Raw genomic sequence first — 16820 nt, forward strand, 5'->3', positions numbered from 1 at the left:
ACTTTGATTGCCTATAACTTCCACAAAAATAAATGAATCGTAAAAAACGTTTTTCAATCAAAAGATTCAAGAACACACAATGGTAAATGTATATGTCTTAATCAAATAAAAAACGTTTGCAAAATGAAAGAAGAAACTATAAATTTAAAAATAATTTTTCTTTTCAAAAATTTGTATTTGTGGTGAAATTAAAAAAAACCTTCTAAAGTAGTGTTTCAAAAACTAGATATTTTAAACTTAAAGAAAAAATACGTTAGTCTTTAAAAGGTACATTTGGATAGGGCATATTCAATGATTTTAAGATTATTCGCTTCGTCTTTTATATTAGAAAGAAAAAGAGTATTGTGACGTGTCCTAATTTACTAGATAGATTTATAGTCAATCTTCAAAATTATAAAAACATCAACCTTCGCAAAAAAGTTCTCGGTATGTCGATATCTCACTCTAAAATTTAAGTACGTTTGCCTGCGCTGAGAAAAATATGCAGTTTATTTGATTAAACTTTTCAACTTGATTAAATTTCTCCCGTTCAAGTATTTATGTATTCAACTTTAATACATAAAATATTTAAACTTCAATTCAAATATCTATATTTGACTGAAATATATAAATACTTGAAATGAAGAAATTTAATCAAGTCGAAGAATTTAAGTCAAATTAACAACTTCTTTTTCTCAGTGTATTATCGGGGGAGCGTACAGTTAGCTTGACATTTTCGGGAAACGATGCATTCGTCGGGCGCATAAAAGTTAAACAGGGTGTCAGGTTTAATAAAGCGAGGTGCAATTAATTGTGACGTTTAAAGGTGATGCGAGGCACGCTATGCAAATCCAAGGCTGTATCGTCGCATCCGCATAGGTTCTCTGCTACACAGGTATATAATAACATCGACTCTCTTCCCTCTGCAACTTCAACGAAACACACCGCGGCATTCTCGCGGCGTCTCCTCCCGCGCCCGCACCACCGACGAACTCGAGAGAGTTTGGCAAATTGGCTTCTCGACTTACAATCAACCGCATTCCGCAAACGTGTTATACGTCCGTTCGATATCTATAATTCTCCGAGCACAACGCTTCTCAAAAGAGAGAGAGAGAGAGAGAGAGAGAGAGAGAGAGAGAGAGAGAGAGAGAGAGAGAGAGAGAGAGAGAGAGAGAGAGAGAGAGAGAGAGAGAGAGAGATCGATTGAGAGAGACATCGATGTCCGGGTAGCGTTTACATTTTATGAACACACATGTATCCGCGTGGATTTGTTGCGTTAAGAAATTCGAGCAGCGACTCGCCGAGATACGCCGCAAGAGAGCGGCATTCACTCACGCGAAATCGATTCTCTTGCTCTTTCCCTCCCTCTGCTTCTCATTCCCGTCGCTTTCGGCAGCAGCGGTGATCAAAGTGAATTACGAAATCGCAGAATGAAAATAATCGTCTATAAAGCGATGCAAATCCGACATTGATGTAAAAAAGCAATTTGTATTTCCACATTTCTCTCTCCCCTCTCTCTATCGTTGTGCGATGAATTGTCGACCCTTTCAATTCAACGCGATAAATATTACCTCTTTTACCGCTTCAATGAAAATATCTCTTTCAAATAAATTCCGATTTCATCGATATTTTCGAAACACGGTTTATTACAAAAAGCCGTAATTTATACAGTTTCTATTGGCGATGAATAGCGGTGATTTTGCGAATAAATAAAAGCAAAACTGTTCATTCGAATTGTGGATCTGGAGCGTGGGATCACAATGCTGAGACTCGTACCGTTGGATCCCTCCGTTGCAGCCCGTAATTAACCTTCGTTCAATGGTAACATGCACAAGTCGACAAAATCGGAAAATAAATATACACACACACACACACACACACACACACACACACACACACACACACACACACACACGCATGGGCAAATCAACAAACGGAGTCAGTTGGTTACTCTCGCAAATAACCTGTCGCTTAAAAATTCAATTTTCTGTGACGTTCGTAAGAAAGTTCGATAGAATTTCCGGACACCTCGTCTCTCGATCCTCGGGGCACCAGAGGTGCCACACGACGAAAGTCGCCCGGAAGAGCGCAGGGGCGCCGCCGCCGCCGCCGCCACTGGGAAATGGAGGGAAATTTGTTCTGCTAATTCGAGTGATGTTTATTCTCCCAAAGCTAACAGCCGGCATAACCGAGACGCGTTAATTACCGAGCATGTCTAATTCGGTTTGCAGTTTTTTTTCCCCCGGGGTCTAACGGTGTCGCGAAATTATATCAACGCTTTTTACTCAAATGCAAGTACATAAAGTTATCTACATATCTACCCTTGCAGCGCGAGCTCGATAATTTCTCTCAATATTTACCCTTATCGTCAGTTTCATCTCTATACGAAACTTGCGATAAATCAAATAGTCCTAAATAGGAATCCTAAGTAAATTGTCCAAAAAGAGAGAGATATAATAAAAAATTGTAATTTCAACTTTGCACGAGTTTCTGAGTAATATTTTGATATAAGTTTTCGATATACATCTGAGTGTAAAATAACGCTTAATTTCTAATGGAATTTCTATTTAAAATGCAATTTCGCGATGCAGGGAAATATCGCAAATAGAATTTCCTTACATCGGCAATGTGTCCGTGTAGATACATATATATGCAACATTATGGCCCCATATTATTCATCATTTCTGGACGTGGCAAAATTTCAGGTAATTTATATACGGTTTACTCGTGAAGCGTGTTTATGACGAACGAGTGAATTTCCGCTACATGTCCGACACGACATCCGATCGATATCTCCTTTAAGGAGTGTTCTAAATAGTGCACACCTTTCGCGCTATTTAAAAGCAGAAAAAGCTTTTACGATGCTCCCTACGAGCGAGAGGAATTCGTTCGATTCGTTGAATCCCAATCCGTAAATTGCCCCGACAAAGCTGTAATGGAAATACAGTTTGGTATAAGAACAACTTGAAATTCCCGATCTCAACAATCAAATCGTCCGTTGCTCCTACCGACTGTTCTCGATGTAATGCAATTCAGCATACATATAGAGAATTATGAATAACTCGGTACGTCGATAGAGTTCGCTCTGAAATTATTGGCAGAATGCCTTTCGCCGAGCGATCTCGAGCGATTCGGTTTAAAGCGCTTTATTCATGAGCCCATTCATTGCATGGAAATCAACTGGAATGCGATAGCTCGCGGTATTTAAGAATACCGGAATACACGGGGAAGCGATTCCGTCCTTTCGGTAATCCGCGGGCGGGAGCTACGTTCGGAATTTGTCTTATCACGCAAAATGTCGCGGTAACACGACCGCGTCCGCGATCTCAACTCTTTTACAAATCCTCGGCTAATTATTTTATAAGTCGCGATTAACTCCTAACCGCGAGATATTGTTAAAAAAAAAACGTCGAAATTAATTATAGAACGTCCTGCAGAGAACAAACTTGTGTTACGGTGTTGAATAAAAAAAAGTAGCGCGTTCGATCCGTTAATAAACCACATCCTGTTAAAGCTGGTTAGCTCGAAGCTGGTTAGCTCATTAAATCGCAATATTCCGTCGAAAATTGGGTCTCCCTTATAGTATTTTATTCGTGATATACAATTCGATGTAATCGCGTCCGCACGAGTGTGTGGAAAACAATACAACCGTCGGTGTCGGTGTGGCCTATTTTACTGACACACTCACGTTTTGTTCGAATGAGCGACATGAGGGTGTCGTTGCACCGCTTTAAGTTTATTTGGGCCATCAGGAAACAGCAAAAAAAATGTATATTCGTTCATCCGCCGCTCTAGATTACATTCACAGAATTCTATTTAGATGCGCCCGTAAACGTATTTGTGCATTCGCACTTCGTAATAATCGGCTTTAAATTCCTGATTATCGATGTAATCATCTATTTCATTCAGTCGCTAAATTACCGAGCGATCGATGCAAATTGAGAAATTTATTCGGGAAAATAGCGTTACGAACAATTATAAAATATTTACATGTAAAACTATAAAATTATCCTCTTCTCTCTTCCCATTTTATAAATTTATATTTTCAAAGAACACAATCTCTCTTTTCTCAAATTTCTCAAGTTTCACAGTATCTTCTTTAATATATGAGATTTAAAAATTGTAGAACTTTTTCCCTCGTCACACTTCTGTTGTGCTCCTTTTACAACAAATTTCTCAACTTGAAAAATAATTTATCTCATAAAGGTAAATTTTTACGATTAACGTAATTGAGACAAACGTAGAATAAAACAAGGCCGGCGTAACAATAATAAGCGTAAAACTGCACTCACCGGTCTGGTGCGAGAGGAACGTTATCAGGGGCAGCACGGCGCGCAGCCATCCTCCTCGATGATCCTTCATGCTGGATATTTCTATGAGCGGCGTCGAACGGCTCTTCTCTTACTCTCCTCCGCGAACGGCGACGACAACGACGACGACGATGACGAAACTGATCTCGTTGTGCCACACTCTCGTCGCTCCTCTATTGATAGTTTACTCACTGCAGCATCATCCGACACTGAGCAACATCCGCGAACGGCTTGCACATCACCGTCATTCTCTCGATAATTTCTCTAATCGCGCACACCACTCGCTTGTCGTATCACATGTCTGTGATTGTTTTTCGGTGATAATCACCCGCGATTTTCCTAACAAACGTTTCTTTCTTTCCCTCCCGAGATAACTCTTCGATGACGTCACGCGACGCTCCTTTGCGGCAATCGCTCTTCCCGCTATCGAATATCCTCTTGCGGATATTCAAACGAATCGACAAGCCATCAATGCCCGAATGCTTTGATAAGTCATCCTCAGGTCGTCGACAAACAATGCCCGGTCTCCTGATTCCCTTTGTACGAGTTTGTGTATCAAATTGGTTCTTTTCCCCTCTATCTCTCTCTCGCGAGGTAACTCACGAATAATCTCCCTTCGAATCTTAGATCTCTCTTCTCTGCGCGATTGTGATTTTCTCTCCTCGTCAGAATGCGCAACACTATGCAGGCACTCGTCGAGAAGACGGAGTCTTCTTCGAATTTTCACGCGTACGTCGACGCTCGGGCGCCCAAATCACGAAACGACGTCATCGTAAGCGCGGGAAATTTCATTTGCCAGCACTCGGCGCTGTGCGGTAAGTTCGTGCCGCGCGGTTTGACGATTATTGTCAGTTTAACGAAGCACATACGGCGGCACCGCCCGCATTCTGCGCTCGCCCGGCAGAATCGTTGGGCGCAAAACTAGGTTGACTTTCGCGGATTCAGAAGTGACGGCTCACCGCGCTCCCGTATTCGATAAGATTTTCCCCGCGTGAACTCGCGAAAAGAGATTCCTCGCGATCGCGCCCGGAGTTCGTACAACTTTGCAATTACTATACTCCGGGAAATGTATACGATTATACACGGCTTTTATTCGCGAGTTACCCGCGTGAGTTCCATTTTTCAAGTCCGCGCGCAACGAGAGACCCCCAAGAGACTTTTCTAAACTCGCGTTGAGGGTAATTAATTACCGCGAGGCACGAGCGTCTTCGTACTTCAGATACCGCGTTAATTACCCCTCTTCCGATTTACTTCTTAATTGCCCGTGCACCACGATTTTATACACACTCAGGCACGAGCTCCGTTCGATATGGCGTGTCAATATGGAAAGACCCTCTCCCTGCTTTTTCGATTCACATCGGGCGAGCTTTGAATCACGATGAGACGCCTCGTGACGCGTTAAACTACTCGATTTCGAAGTACCGACAAATATTTACCAAATCCGACACACTACTGCGAATCGGTTTTCGCAGTGACGTCACGTATACCGGCCCCGTCCGCAATAAAAAATAGGGGGAGCGAGGAAACTCGCGCACTATCTCGAGCACTCGAGTAAGGACGCACTTACACTTGCTACCAATTCCCAATTAACTCTGTTTTTAGTTCTTCTGGGGAGAATCGAGAAACATTCCAGGTCTAATCAGCGATCGATGCACAAATCAGCGTCGTAATCGACACACGGGGCGTTTTTGCGAGGCGCTAAGAGTGGCCCGGCGCCACTTTTCGCTTCACACCTCGAGATATCGACCCCCTTGATAGAATTGCATTATTTATCGGACACGCTGCTACGTGCCTCGCGCACGGGAGTTTTACGACCCGGCATTATCGATTGTCCAAACGACCAGCCCCGAGTGCAGCGCTTTAATTCACCCACGACGACGAGCAACGCATCGTTTATGCCGCGACCACCAACCACCGTCTCTCGCGGAAGCTCGCAAGACATGGAATAAAGCTCCGTCCTCGGCGGGCGGCGTCCTTTGATCATCCGAGATCAAGGGCAAACGGAAGGATCTCCTTTTTCCCTCTCCTCTCCGTCATGTAGAATCGTAGTTTCAAGATTCCGCGTAGATTCCTCGCCGCGCCGTCTGGTGCAAGTATGAAGTTCAAAGCTCCTCGTCAACAAGCGTTCACGTGAATGATCTGATCGATCTGAGACGGGGGGCTCGGGGATTTTAGGCGGCCTTTTAATCCCGGCTTAAGTAACCTCCGTCTTCTGTTGGTGTCATCGCGTTCCCCTCCCGCGGGTTGTGCTCCATTAACCCGAGGCCGGGGTGTACATTAATCGGTGGTTAATCTTGGATCTTTAATTTCTCATGAAATCTCTTTTTCATTGCCATTTCACATTTTGTTACGCGTTCCGGAAGAAAATGTGGCGGCTTCTGCAACAAACAAAAAAATCCCTCGTATTAAACACACAATCGATCGAATCGCACGGCGTAATTATTTACAAGTCTTGCTCTATACTTTTATTGTATTTTTATATTAATGCAATTGTAAAACCTTTTTCGCCTGATTAGACAGTGAATAAAAATCAAAGCAGATAATAATAATAAAAAAATCGTAAATATTGTATAAAGCGGTCGGAGCAAAAATCATTTAAATCCACGTCGTAAATTACAATTAAAAGTACACAAGCCCATTCAGGGTAAAATCTGTTTGTCAGAGTTTACAGCGATGGATTTATGGGTTGATAGAAATCCTCGGTAACCGACGAAAGTCCGGCGTGGAGTATTTAAACGAATCTCGACAGTTAGAATGTGGGTACAAATCCCAAGATAGTTAAGGCGTCTTAAGCATCTTGTATGTATTCGTCCAATTCTGCACGAACGAGATGTAATTGGGTCTACCATCCTCGCGCCCCCCTCCCCTCTCTCTTTCTCTCTCGCGCGCGCGCGCGTGCTAACCCCGAAGTTCGCAGCCGGGGAGAGATATACCAGCGTCGTCTACCAGGTGCACTCTCTCAAGTCCCTCGGATTAAAGTGCCGGGGAGCGCGCGAGTGCCGCAGAGTCACTCGTATAACTCGGCAGTTTAAGATTGACCGCGGAGTGACTCGATTACGACATACCTTGGAGCTTCGAAATTCGGTGGATTTTAGGATTTACTACACCCCGCCGGGTAATCAGCTGCATCTCCCCCCCTCTCCCGCTTGGGCTTTTTCCCTTCCATAGATAATTAGGACAAGCTCAGCTGAAATCTAATCGAGTGGATCCTTCATTTCCATCTCTCTTGAAGTCTCGCCATGTGGAAAACGCTGCGCAGCGTTAAACAATTTCGTAAAAAATATATATATATTTTTTCAGGCGGCACGTATCATTTTACGAGACATAAAGTTTAATGAAATGTAAATATGAATCGATGCGACTGGTACATCTGCGAAAAAGGTCGTAATAATTGAAGCCCATTTGTCATTAAATGTTCAGCTCGCTGAATGTATGTCTGCGCTACTATATTTCACGACAAATCAAGAATTTATATGAATATACACGAGGATACAAATGTGAATGTATAACGCCACGGGGTGAGCATTGCAGGATTTGTACATCCAATTTCCAGACGACAGGGCTTAATAACCAAGGAACTTCCTACGTATGCGTGTTAATTAAAGTACACACGCGTTACCCGAATTTCTCAAACTTTAACTACTCCTCCGTTGACCGAAAGTTTAAATAGCTCGCTGCACATTGGTACGAAAGCGAGGATATAGAGAACGCGTACTAAACCAACGGGCGAGGAAGGCATGACCGTTTGCGTTAGATTTGTAATACAAACGTTCACATTCAATTTTGCATGTATTTGCAAGCACGTTAATTATGATATCATTGTTCAAACACGTTGGAAATAATTATATAGCATCGTTGCAGTTTCAATTAATTGATCGAAATTTATTTATTGAGACAGCAACCGTTGGTTCGTAGTTCGGCAACGAGATATGTTCATCCGTTTACGCGAGGGTGATGGAAAGAAGATACGACGGAGACTGACGAACCATGTTTCGACGTTAAGGACGTTAAAGGGGAGATGAGAAAAAGCTAACTGCTCCGCTTTGGCGGAGCTCGGGAATTTCTGTCGAACTCGAGAGATGAAGCAATATAACGTCTCGTACGGAGGCTAACGGGAAGCAAGAGCTAGTTCGATTACCCGGGAATTGGTCTTTCATCGTCACTCTAATTCGACGGTTACGTGGCAGCTTTCCGGAAGACTCACGGCGGTTACAACTTTGCAAGCAACCAACGATTGCAACGGTTTGCGAAGGAGTACGCTGGATGAAATTTGTCAACTGCATCGCCCTACCGCAGCCAACCAAGCAGTGCCACGCGAAAACGACCAGAACTCGTTGCGTAACTCGCTACAAGAATGAAATAAAGTTTACAATATTAATTTGAGCAAGAGAACGAAAGAAACGAATTAAAAATCAATCTTGCGATCTGACAGCTACATTTCAGCAAAATTTCATAAACGACAAGTGGACGATTTATACAATAAATCGGCCATTATTTTTGTTTCGCAACTTGTTCCATAAAAGTTCTCGGGATTTATATATATATATATATATATATATATATATAATTTTTTTTCGAGAATATTTGTATACATTTTGCTCACAATTTTAAATAAATCCATAACGCTGTGAGATACAAAAGTTCAGTTTCATGTTTGATAAAAATTTAGTGATAATTGCAGGTAATTAAAACTGCCAGATATTTTATTCATGGGAAAATTCGAAAAAGAACGCACGGCAAAACAAATTTTGCATAAATATTTCACAATTATCGTATTACCGTTGTTTGCAACAGAACTTTTACTCTGCTGTTATACACAATTACGACAGAAAAGAATCATAAATAATTTAACCACCTGCAAATCTGACCGTCCGGTCACCATGAATATTTAACGACTGTTGCAGGCACGTCGCGCAACGCGGAATCTTTCCCGTTTCGTCGTGTCGCGCTATTGCACTTCGCGTCGGTTGACCCCCTTTTTATCCGCAACGCCCACAATTGCCAGAAATTGGAGATGACCCAAGCGTACCGAATGATAAGTCCACTAACCTTCCACCATCTCGTGAAAATTATTTTTATCTCGATATGGCCGTCGCGTTATTTAGTAAGCTTGCTTGTGTATAGCTCCGCTAAAAGCTTTCCCAATAATCCGAAGTCAAACAAGAGACAGAGCCGTTAACGTCGAGATTTGGTAAAGAACGATGCTCTCCAAATAAATTCTTCACGCGTATACGAAATGATCACGAAAACAAGATACGCGATATCGAGGCACGCAATCCATCCCTCGCTTACAACACTTTGCGAATTATGTCTACGAAGTGCGAGCTTGCATGTAATCAACGAATAAAGCAATCCTCTCGTGCAGTCATAAAGTTCATAACTACCTTTTCGCACGGTCAACTGGAAGCTAACCGCTCATACGGTTGCCAAAAACCAAGCCACTATATCGTTAATGCTTGGCTCAAAGAGAATCCCCTGTAGGTCTAAGGAAATCTGTCACGTCTCGTTTCATCCCTTTGTTACCATTATGCTTTTCCGATTCTTTGAACGAGCCTTATCTTTAATACCATTTAGATTTTCGCGAAAAATGAAAAAAGTAAAAAAAAATTTTTTTCAATATGAATCTATTAATTAATGTTTACCGTGGTGCACTGCAATCACATTTGCTCTCAAAAATAAAAAAAAAATTCGAATAGAAAACAGACCACTCTTGAATATTGCAATATTCTTTATATGCGTCAAATATTTGTGACTTGTCGAGATATTAAAATTTATAAAGGCGTTATATTGCTTTTCATTCAAATACATGTATAAGTTGTGAAAGCAGCAAACGTGGGTATAATAAAGTCGAGGTCGGCGGGGTACAATGCGAGTGTATGCATACGTTTGTACTTTAATCGTCGGAGATAATAATGCTGCACGCGGAATCACGATGTTCTGGCAATGGTATAACGACGGTGCAAATAAGAGAGTGGTTTCTCGTTAGTTGCGATTGTGTAGTTGCACCGCCGGAACCGGCCGAAGCGACGAGGTGTCAGCCTCCCGGTACAAAACCGCGACACGTCCTTAATTTCACAGCGCGCTTGCATTTTATTTCGCAGATATAAATTGATTACCGAAAAAAATCAATCGAAAAAACTGAAGGGAATCTCTGAGGGTTGCGAGAGGGGTGTGCACTTGCGTTTGATCATCGCAACTTCCGTAGTAAAGCTCCAGCGATATAAATTTTCGATCCACCACGTGGATCTCGCGTTCGACTTTCAACGGTTTGTTAAGCACAATTTCATCTTCGCATGGTGATCAACGAGGTTAATGAAGACGCCCATGCATCTCTCTCACTAACGAACTTACTCTTATCAGAACGGGGCTCTAGTCGTGAGACGCGAACCGGATTTAAGTTGCCCGCGTTATATAAGGTGTTATCACTACGTGGCGGCTTGCCCGCGACTGAGAGAGCTTTCGGACCAACCCCGTCCGAGTTTCCCGGATCGGCCGCGGCAGCGCTGCATAACCGAATCCACCCCCGTTTTCTCTCTCGCTCTCTCTCCCTCTCTCTTTTACCCTCGGCCGTCTCTCTGCCCTCTCCCAGCCCTCATTCGTTTCTCTTTCTCGCACCCCCGTGTCCCACCAGCTTCCGTTGCCCCCACGACAAAAACAATTGCCTCTCCGTCCTCCCCGCGCGTCGCTGCCTCCTCATACTGTCGTACTGTCCGATACGTATCTGCATTCCCTATGTATTAGGTAGTAAAGTGGCTCCACTCTCACCCTCCACCGAGGAAATCTGGAATTCTTGTCGTATTTAAATTAACGTCTACGGCGACAGTGCTTAATGCCGGGTAAGGAAGGTGGGCTTGTTTCGCGTACGACGACACCGGAGCACTTTTTCAGCACGAAATCAGTAGCAATAAAAGAAGCAAAGTCATAGGGCAAATTGTAATTAAAAGTAAACATCACAAACAAGATAGTTTGTACTTTATTAAAAAAAAAAGCTTTATATTTTGACAATCTCTAAAAGTTAAAATTGTTGCAAAAAGTATTATAACAGACAAAGAATTTGGTGCAAAGACTTTTCTCAACACATAAGTATTTATTTATCTTTATAGCGTTCTTGATTTTCTAGCATTGTCTTAAATGTATTCCTATAAACTTACAACAAATTCCTTTATCAAAAAATTTTTATTTGTTTTAAAACACATAAACAATATAAATATTAGAACAGATACTATGGAATATATTAAAATAATGATTACAGCATTCTTTATTTTTTATAAAAATTATATCTTAAAAATTTCCTTTGCTACAAATTTATTTTTCATGTGCAATAATTTCTATTTTTTTGTAAACTACTATTTTAGATTACTCAAACACAAAAATATATTACCATATTCATTCTTATTTTAAATAATAATATTTACTTTATATAATAATTGAACAATTTAACCAATTTATATAATTTCATTGTTTTTTTATTATATATCCAATAATATATATTACTTTATTTCCTACGTGCCATTATACTGTAATTATTTTTAACTGTGTTTCAATCAGGTTACATGAATAAACAAGTTTGCGCTTTATTTATTACGTTATTTATTACTGTTTCTGAAATTTGATCTGTATTCCATATTATATCCTAATTTTTAGACTTCTCATTTTCATACTTTATATTTTCGTTAATTTGTACTGAAGTTGAAATTGAATTTTGAAGACTTACAATAACTGGTCATTATAACTTTTTTTTCGCGTTTTGTGTAAATAAAAATATGTGCATTTCTTTTTATTAAATATATTTTCATATCGATAAAGTATTAATTAAAAACGAGCATTTCATATTATCGCCAGAACTCTACATTTTTTTAATCTAATATTAAAAATAATATATATGTTGACACTATTAACATACATATTAACATTTCATTTTTAATAATATCAAGATTTTAATATTATTATAAATAATATATACATATATATATCTGATTAGACAGATAGATAATCAACTAAATTATCGAAACATTGTCCATTAAAATACATAGTAATATGCACTTGTTGCATAAAGCTGCACGTCTAAAGGTATATGGATAAATTTATGATTTCTTTTAAATTCGTTGGAGAGAAATGTGCTGTTATTGAGCAACAGAAAAACGAGAAAGATATGAAATCAGCAATTATTTCATTTAAACTTCATAAAACCGAATGGCCAATGATTATGTGCTTTACGTCCTATTGCGACGTAATCACGCAATACTGCGAATGAATGGCCGGCGTATTACATTGAATGATGTATACACATCGTAAAGCGTTCTTGGCGGTGATATTCGTTGAAAAAATTTAAATAGCGAAATCTCATTGGCAAATTTAAAATACGCAATATTGCCAGTGAAAGATCCAACAGCGGGACGCAATCCCTCTTAGAGCAATCCTTCAGCAGAATATTTTTTTCGAAATTGAATCGGTATCAGAAGATATAATACATAATGCATCAGCGGGCAAATATCTCGTGGCTGACAGCTGTGATTTATTCGTTTGATTTCATCGAGAACGGTCACTGAGATATCAAAAAGAAGATGCCACATATACCTCGCCAACGAGGTCAATCAAAGAATACTTCTTACCGATAATTAATACATAAACGTCACTTTTTTTCGTCGAATTGTCATCGTAAAAGAAGAGCAACGAGATAATTAATCGTGATCAATCAAATCGATAATTGAACGATTAAACTTTTACGTCGCTCAGAGACTCGATGGCATCTTAGATCCGTTCGCCATTTTTCCCCGAAGAGAGCATTTCCGCCAGAAAAATCACACGAGCTTTATGCGTGCTCTAAAGTGTACTCTTTAACGCGAGCGTATCAGGAAGTGAGCGCCCAGGTCTCTTCACAGGTATTGACTTTCTAACAAAAGCGCTCTTCCGATAAAGCGTCAACTACACGCCACCCCCGGACGATTCTCACCCTACCTGCCTCTGCCACACGTTGTCCCCTCACTCTTCCTTCCGCCAGCCAGTTAAGCCTGTCGCCCTACAGGTATTTCGATACACTCAGCGACGGGGCGCCAGCCTCGACCAGCTTCTGCCGTAAAATAATTAATTTTCAACAGGCAACAAACCATTAAAGTACTCGGACTGGCGTGCGCATGTAATTATCGGCATGCGTTAGAAACATGATATTCTTTTGAAGCCGGCGCACCTTTGTGCCGAACAAAAAACAAAGATCGAGTACTAATTGAGGTCGAGAGTCGTCAACTCGACGAGGAAGGCTCGATTTTATCCCCCCCCCCCTCCCCGGCCAGTCTGATCGATTTGTCATTCGATCTATGTCGGCGGTTTAACACTTTTTACTTTCTCTAAAATCGATTCGTTTTTTTTTCGTACAATAAATGCCAAAGAGAGATAATTATATGTCATATTTCGATAAATTATTTCGTAAGAGTGCAAATAAATGTTCATGATTTTAACAGAAGTAAAATGATTGAATATCCGATAACAAAATAAAATGCATTGGATATACGCTTTAGGGTAGTTTATTTTAAAGTTGCATATTACGGCCACGTCCTGATTCCATTTTGATTGACGTTCTGCATTGTTAATGCTTCACGCGGATATTCAATCTTTCCTGTAGGATAAACAGGTAGAACAATCACATAGCAGTCGATTAGATTCTACGCTTGCAATTATTGATTAATCGTTGATAATTAATAATCCGTCATTCATGCTAGATTCGATAATTTGATGCACGCGTTTTCCCGTCAAGACCGATTTCCTTCGAGGTAACTGTTATCGTTTCCCTTAAACAACTGCATTACACAAAATCGCCAGTATGTGCACCTGCGACGTTTCACGTAAGAACAATTTATGCGATCCGTATCGTCTATATTATGTCCGAAAGCATATATTCTATGCGCGATAAATGAGCTTATTACATTTTGTTGCCCTGACTATAAGTACACAATTGCGGCGCACGATATTTCCATATTACTCCGAACAATGTATTGCCCCAACATAATGCATGCGTACACACATATACAGAGTATTACTGTTTCTGACAAAATACTTGTTAAAATCATTACCAGCTTCGTCAGAAACAGTAATGTTATATGCATGCATTGTATGCATTGCATACACCAACATTGGCATTTCGGCTCGTATTGACATTTTACCTATACTTACATTAATAATGCATGTACACGTTCAAACGCGCGTTTGTCCGATTTCGGGTTATTTCCAATTAAAGGATTGCTAATTAAAATACTTAATTAACCATCTCCACTTGTCAGCGAAACGTTATATTATTGTGTGTAATATTTCAGCCATGTGAAGAATATTTCATGAAATCGGTAACTTGTTATGAAATTAAGTAATCTTCGATATAGCATAGTGTATAATTGTATATAAACAAATGTATTTATTATAGATAATGTAATTAAATATTTTCTAATTTTAAAAGCGGGACAACTTATTATTTATTAGATTTATTATCACAATTTGGGAAAACATATTAATAAATATTTGTCAAAGAAATCTTTTGACTAAAATTAAAACATTTTTAACACATTTGATGAGACAGCGAGACAAACAGAACTGTCCCGTGAAAAGAGACATCTGGTCACATTAAATATAGATATAGGCTATAGATTGAATTGATGGTTACACTTTTATACATACACGATATATTCCTAGATAATTGTCCCCATTTTTCATTTGTCGATATATGTATAACCAATATGAAATAGATAGCTCGCATACATACATATACATATGTATCAAAATACAGAAGGCATATATATATATATATATATATATATAATTGGGATCGATTTAATGAATTCATTTTCTATATATATATATATAGAAAATGAATTCATTAAATCGATCCCAATTTCTTTTTAACAGATATGATAACCAGCAAATGCCATTTAAGTGTTAATTGCATCGATTTTGCTCGCAGATAATTCGATTCGCGTACCTCTTTCATTATCCTCAACCCCGTTCCGTATAATTCATTCGGCAGCAGACAATTCCCCGATATGAGATTCTCCCGACTTGATAAAGCGACGATATCGCGCCCGTGTTTTCTATAGTAACAGATTAAATCTCCAGCACGAGTTTAAAGATTTCTCTTAACTTCAATTATACAACTGCGAATCACGCGCCGTTAATGCTTGTTTTTCGAGCTGTAATACATTGTGCGCGATAACTTTTAACCAACTAATTTTATATCAGTCTCTCACGTCAGAAACTGACTCTTCCTTCCAACGAGATATTTCACCAATACGCCGTTTGTAAACTCGCGAGTTTATTGCTCGCGAGCAAACCTCGGATTATGTAAAGGATTGGTACTGCAAACAGTATAATTTAATCTTTTTTCGATTTTCCTTGACCTACTTCGTCTCTCACGCAAGCCGTTCAATTATCCTTTTTCCTTTTTCTATTTATTTCCTACCTGTCTTACTGCAAATTGAAGCAGAACGGATAAGTTAATTCTCTTGTTTGCCATTTAAGTTTTGCCAACGAAAAACAAAAAAAGCTTATTGACCTATCAATAACATTGCTATGAAAAATCGCAGCTATACAATATTGTGTAACATATAAGATATTGCGTAAGATATAACATTATACTTCAATTATAATATATTTTTAATTATATGATAGAATTTAATTGATACATAAAATATTTATCTTTAAAAATATCATGTAATTATAAAAAATTTAATATTATTTACTTATAAAATAAATCACACATTTTTACTAAATATGTGATTATAAAATAGTAATATCTTTCTCGTTAAGATAGAGAAAGAGAGTCATCAATACTAACAAGTCACTTTGCTTTTCGATATTTTTTAAAGAAAAGTTAAAAATAAAACTTTAAAAATAAATGTAAATTAAAAAGTGTCTTCTGTCACATGATGTGTAGCAGTTTTAATAATACTGTTTCATATTTCGTAATAATTAATGTTTTTACAACATTATAAAAAATAAACACATAAGATTAGCCGCCAAAACTAGCATAATAGATTACATTTTCCTTTTCTTTTACTTTAAAATAAGTCATTTGTGTCACAAGATATTATATTTACAATTTAATATATATGAGAATTGCTGGAAGCCTTTCATTTCGATGTAAAACTTTTTTTGTCGGGTAAATACCTTGTGCTGCAAGATGCAACATGTAGCGCAACTATATATATGTATAAAGGTTAGATTACGTTGGACTCGTTTTTAGAACTTTTTATAGAAAAAAAGCATTAACTGAATTTTTATCTTTTTAATTTCCTAAATAGATTATATTTTTATTAATGTGTGACGCAATATTTAATTTGTGAAAAATAAAGAGATGCCGCTTTAGAAACCTAAGTAAATATTGGCCATCTTTCTCTACGTTAAGAGTCTCACATTATTGCTGCTGAGTTAAAATTTAAAGAGCGAGTCTCACTGGACTGTACACCTCATCAAGCTGCTACATCTAAATTTAAAGCTGTTCTGAAAGATTAAAACGAATTGGATACAGCTAAAAGAAGATCGTTCTGTTTG

General features: G+C 39.0%; 1 protein-coding gene across 5 annotated transcripts in view; it reads right to left on the minus strand.

Moving 5' to 3' along the window:
* The window catches only part of LOC105837333 (T-lymphocyte activation antigen CD86), a 264759-nt gene that overhangs the window by 114708 nt on the left and 133231 nt on the right, over window positions 1-16820 (minus strand). The window contains exons 1-2 of one of the 5 annotated variants that reach the window (XM_036293870.1): window positions 10641-10757; window positions 4272-6667 (exon numbers count right to left, since the gene is read on the minus strand). In XM_036293870.1, coding sequence (XP_036149763.1) covers window positions 4272-4341 — 70 coding nt within the window. In that variant the 5' untranslated portion in view covers window positions 4342-6667; window positions 10641-10757. The other 4 variants (XM_036293872.1, XM_036293873.1, XM_036293874.1 and 1 more) reach the window with 4 other exon arrangements.

Source organism: Monomorium pharaonis, chromosome 11 (genome assembly GCF_013373865.1).
Source record: "Monomorium pharaonis isolate MP-MQ-018 chromosome 11, ASM1337386v2, whole genome shotgun sequence".
In the NCBI taxonomy this organism is placed as follows: domain Eukaryota; kingdom Metazoa; phylum Arthropoda; class Insecta; order Hymenoptera; family Formicidae; genus Monomorium; species Monomorium pharaonis.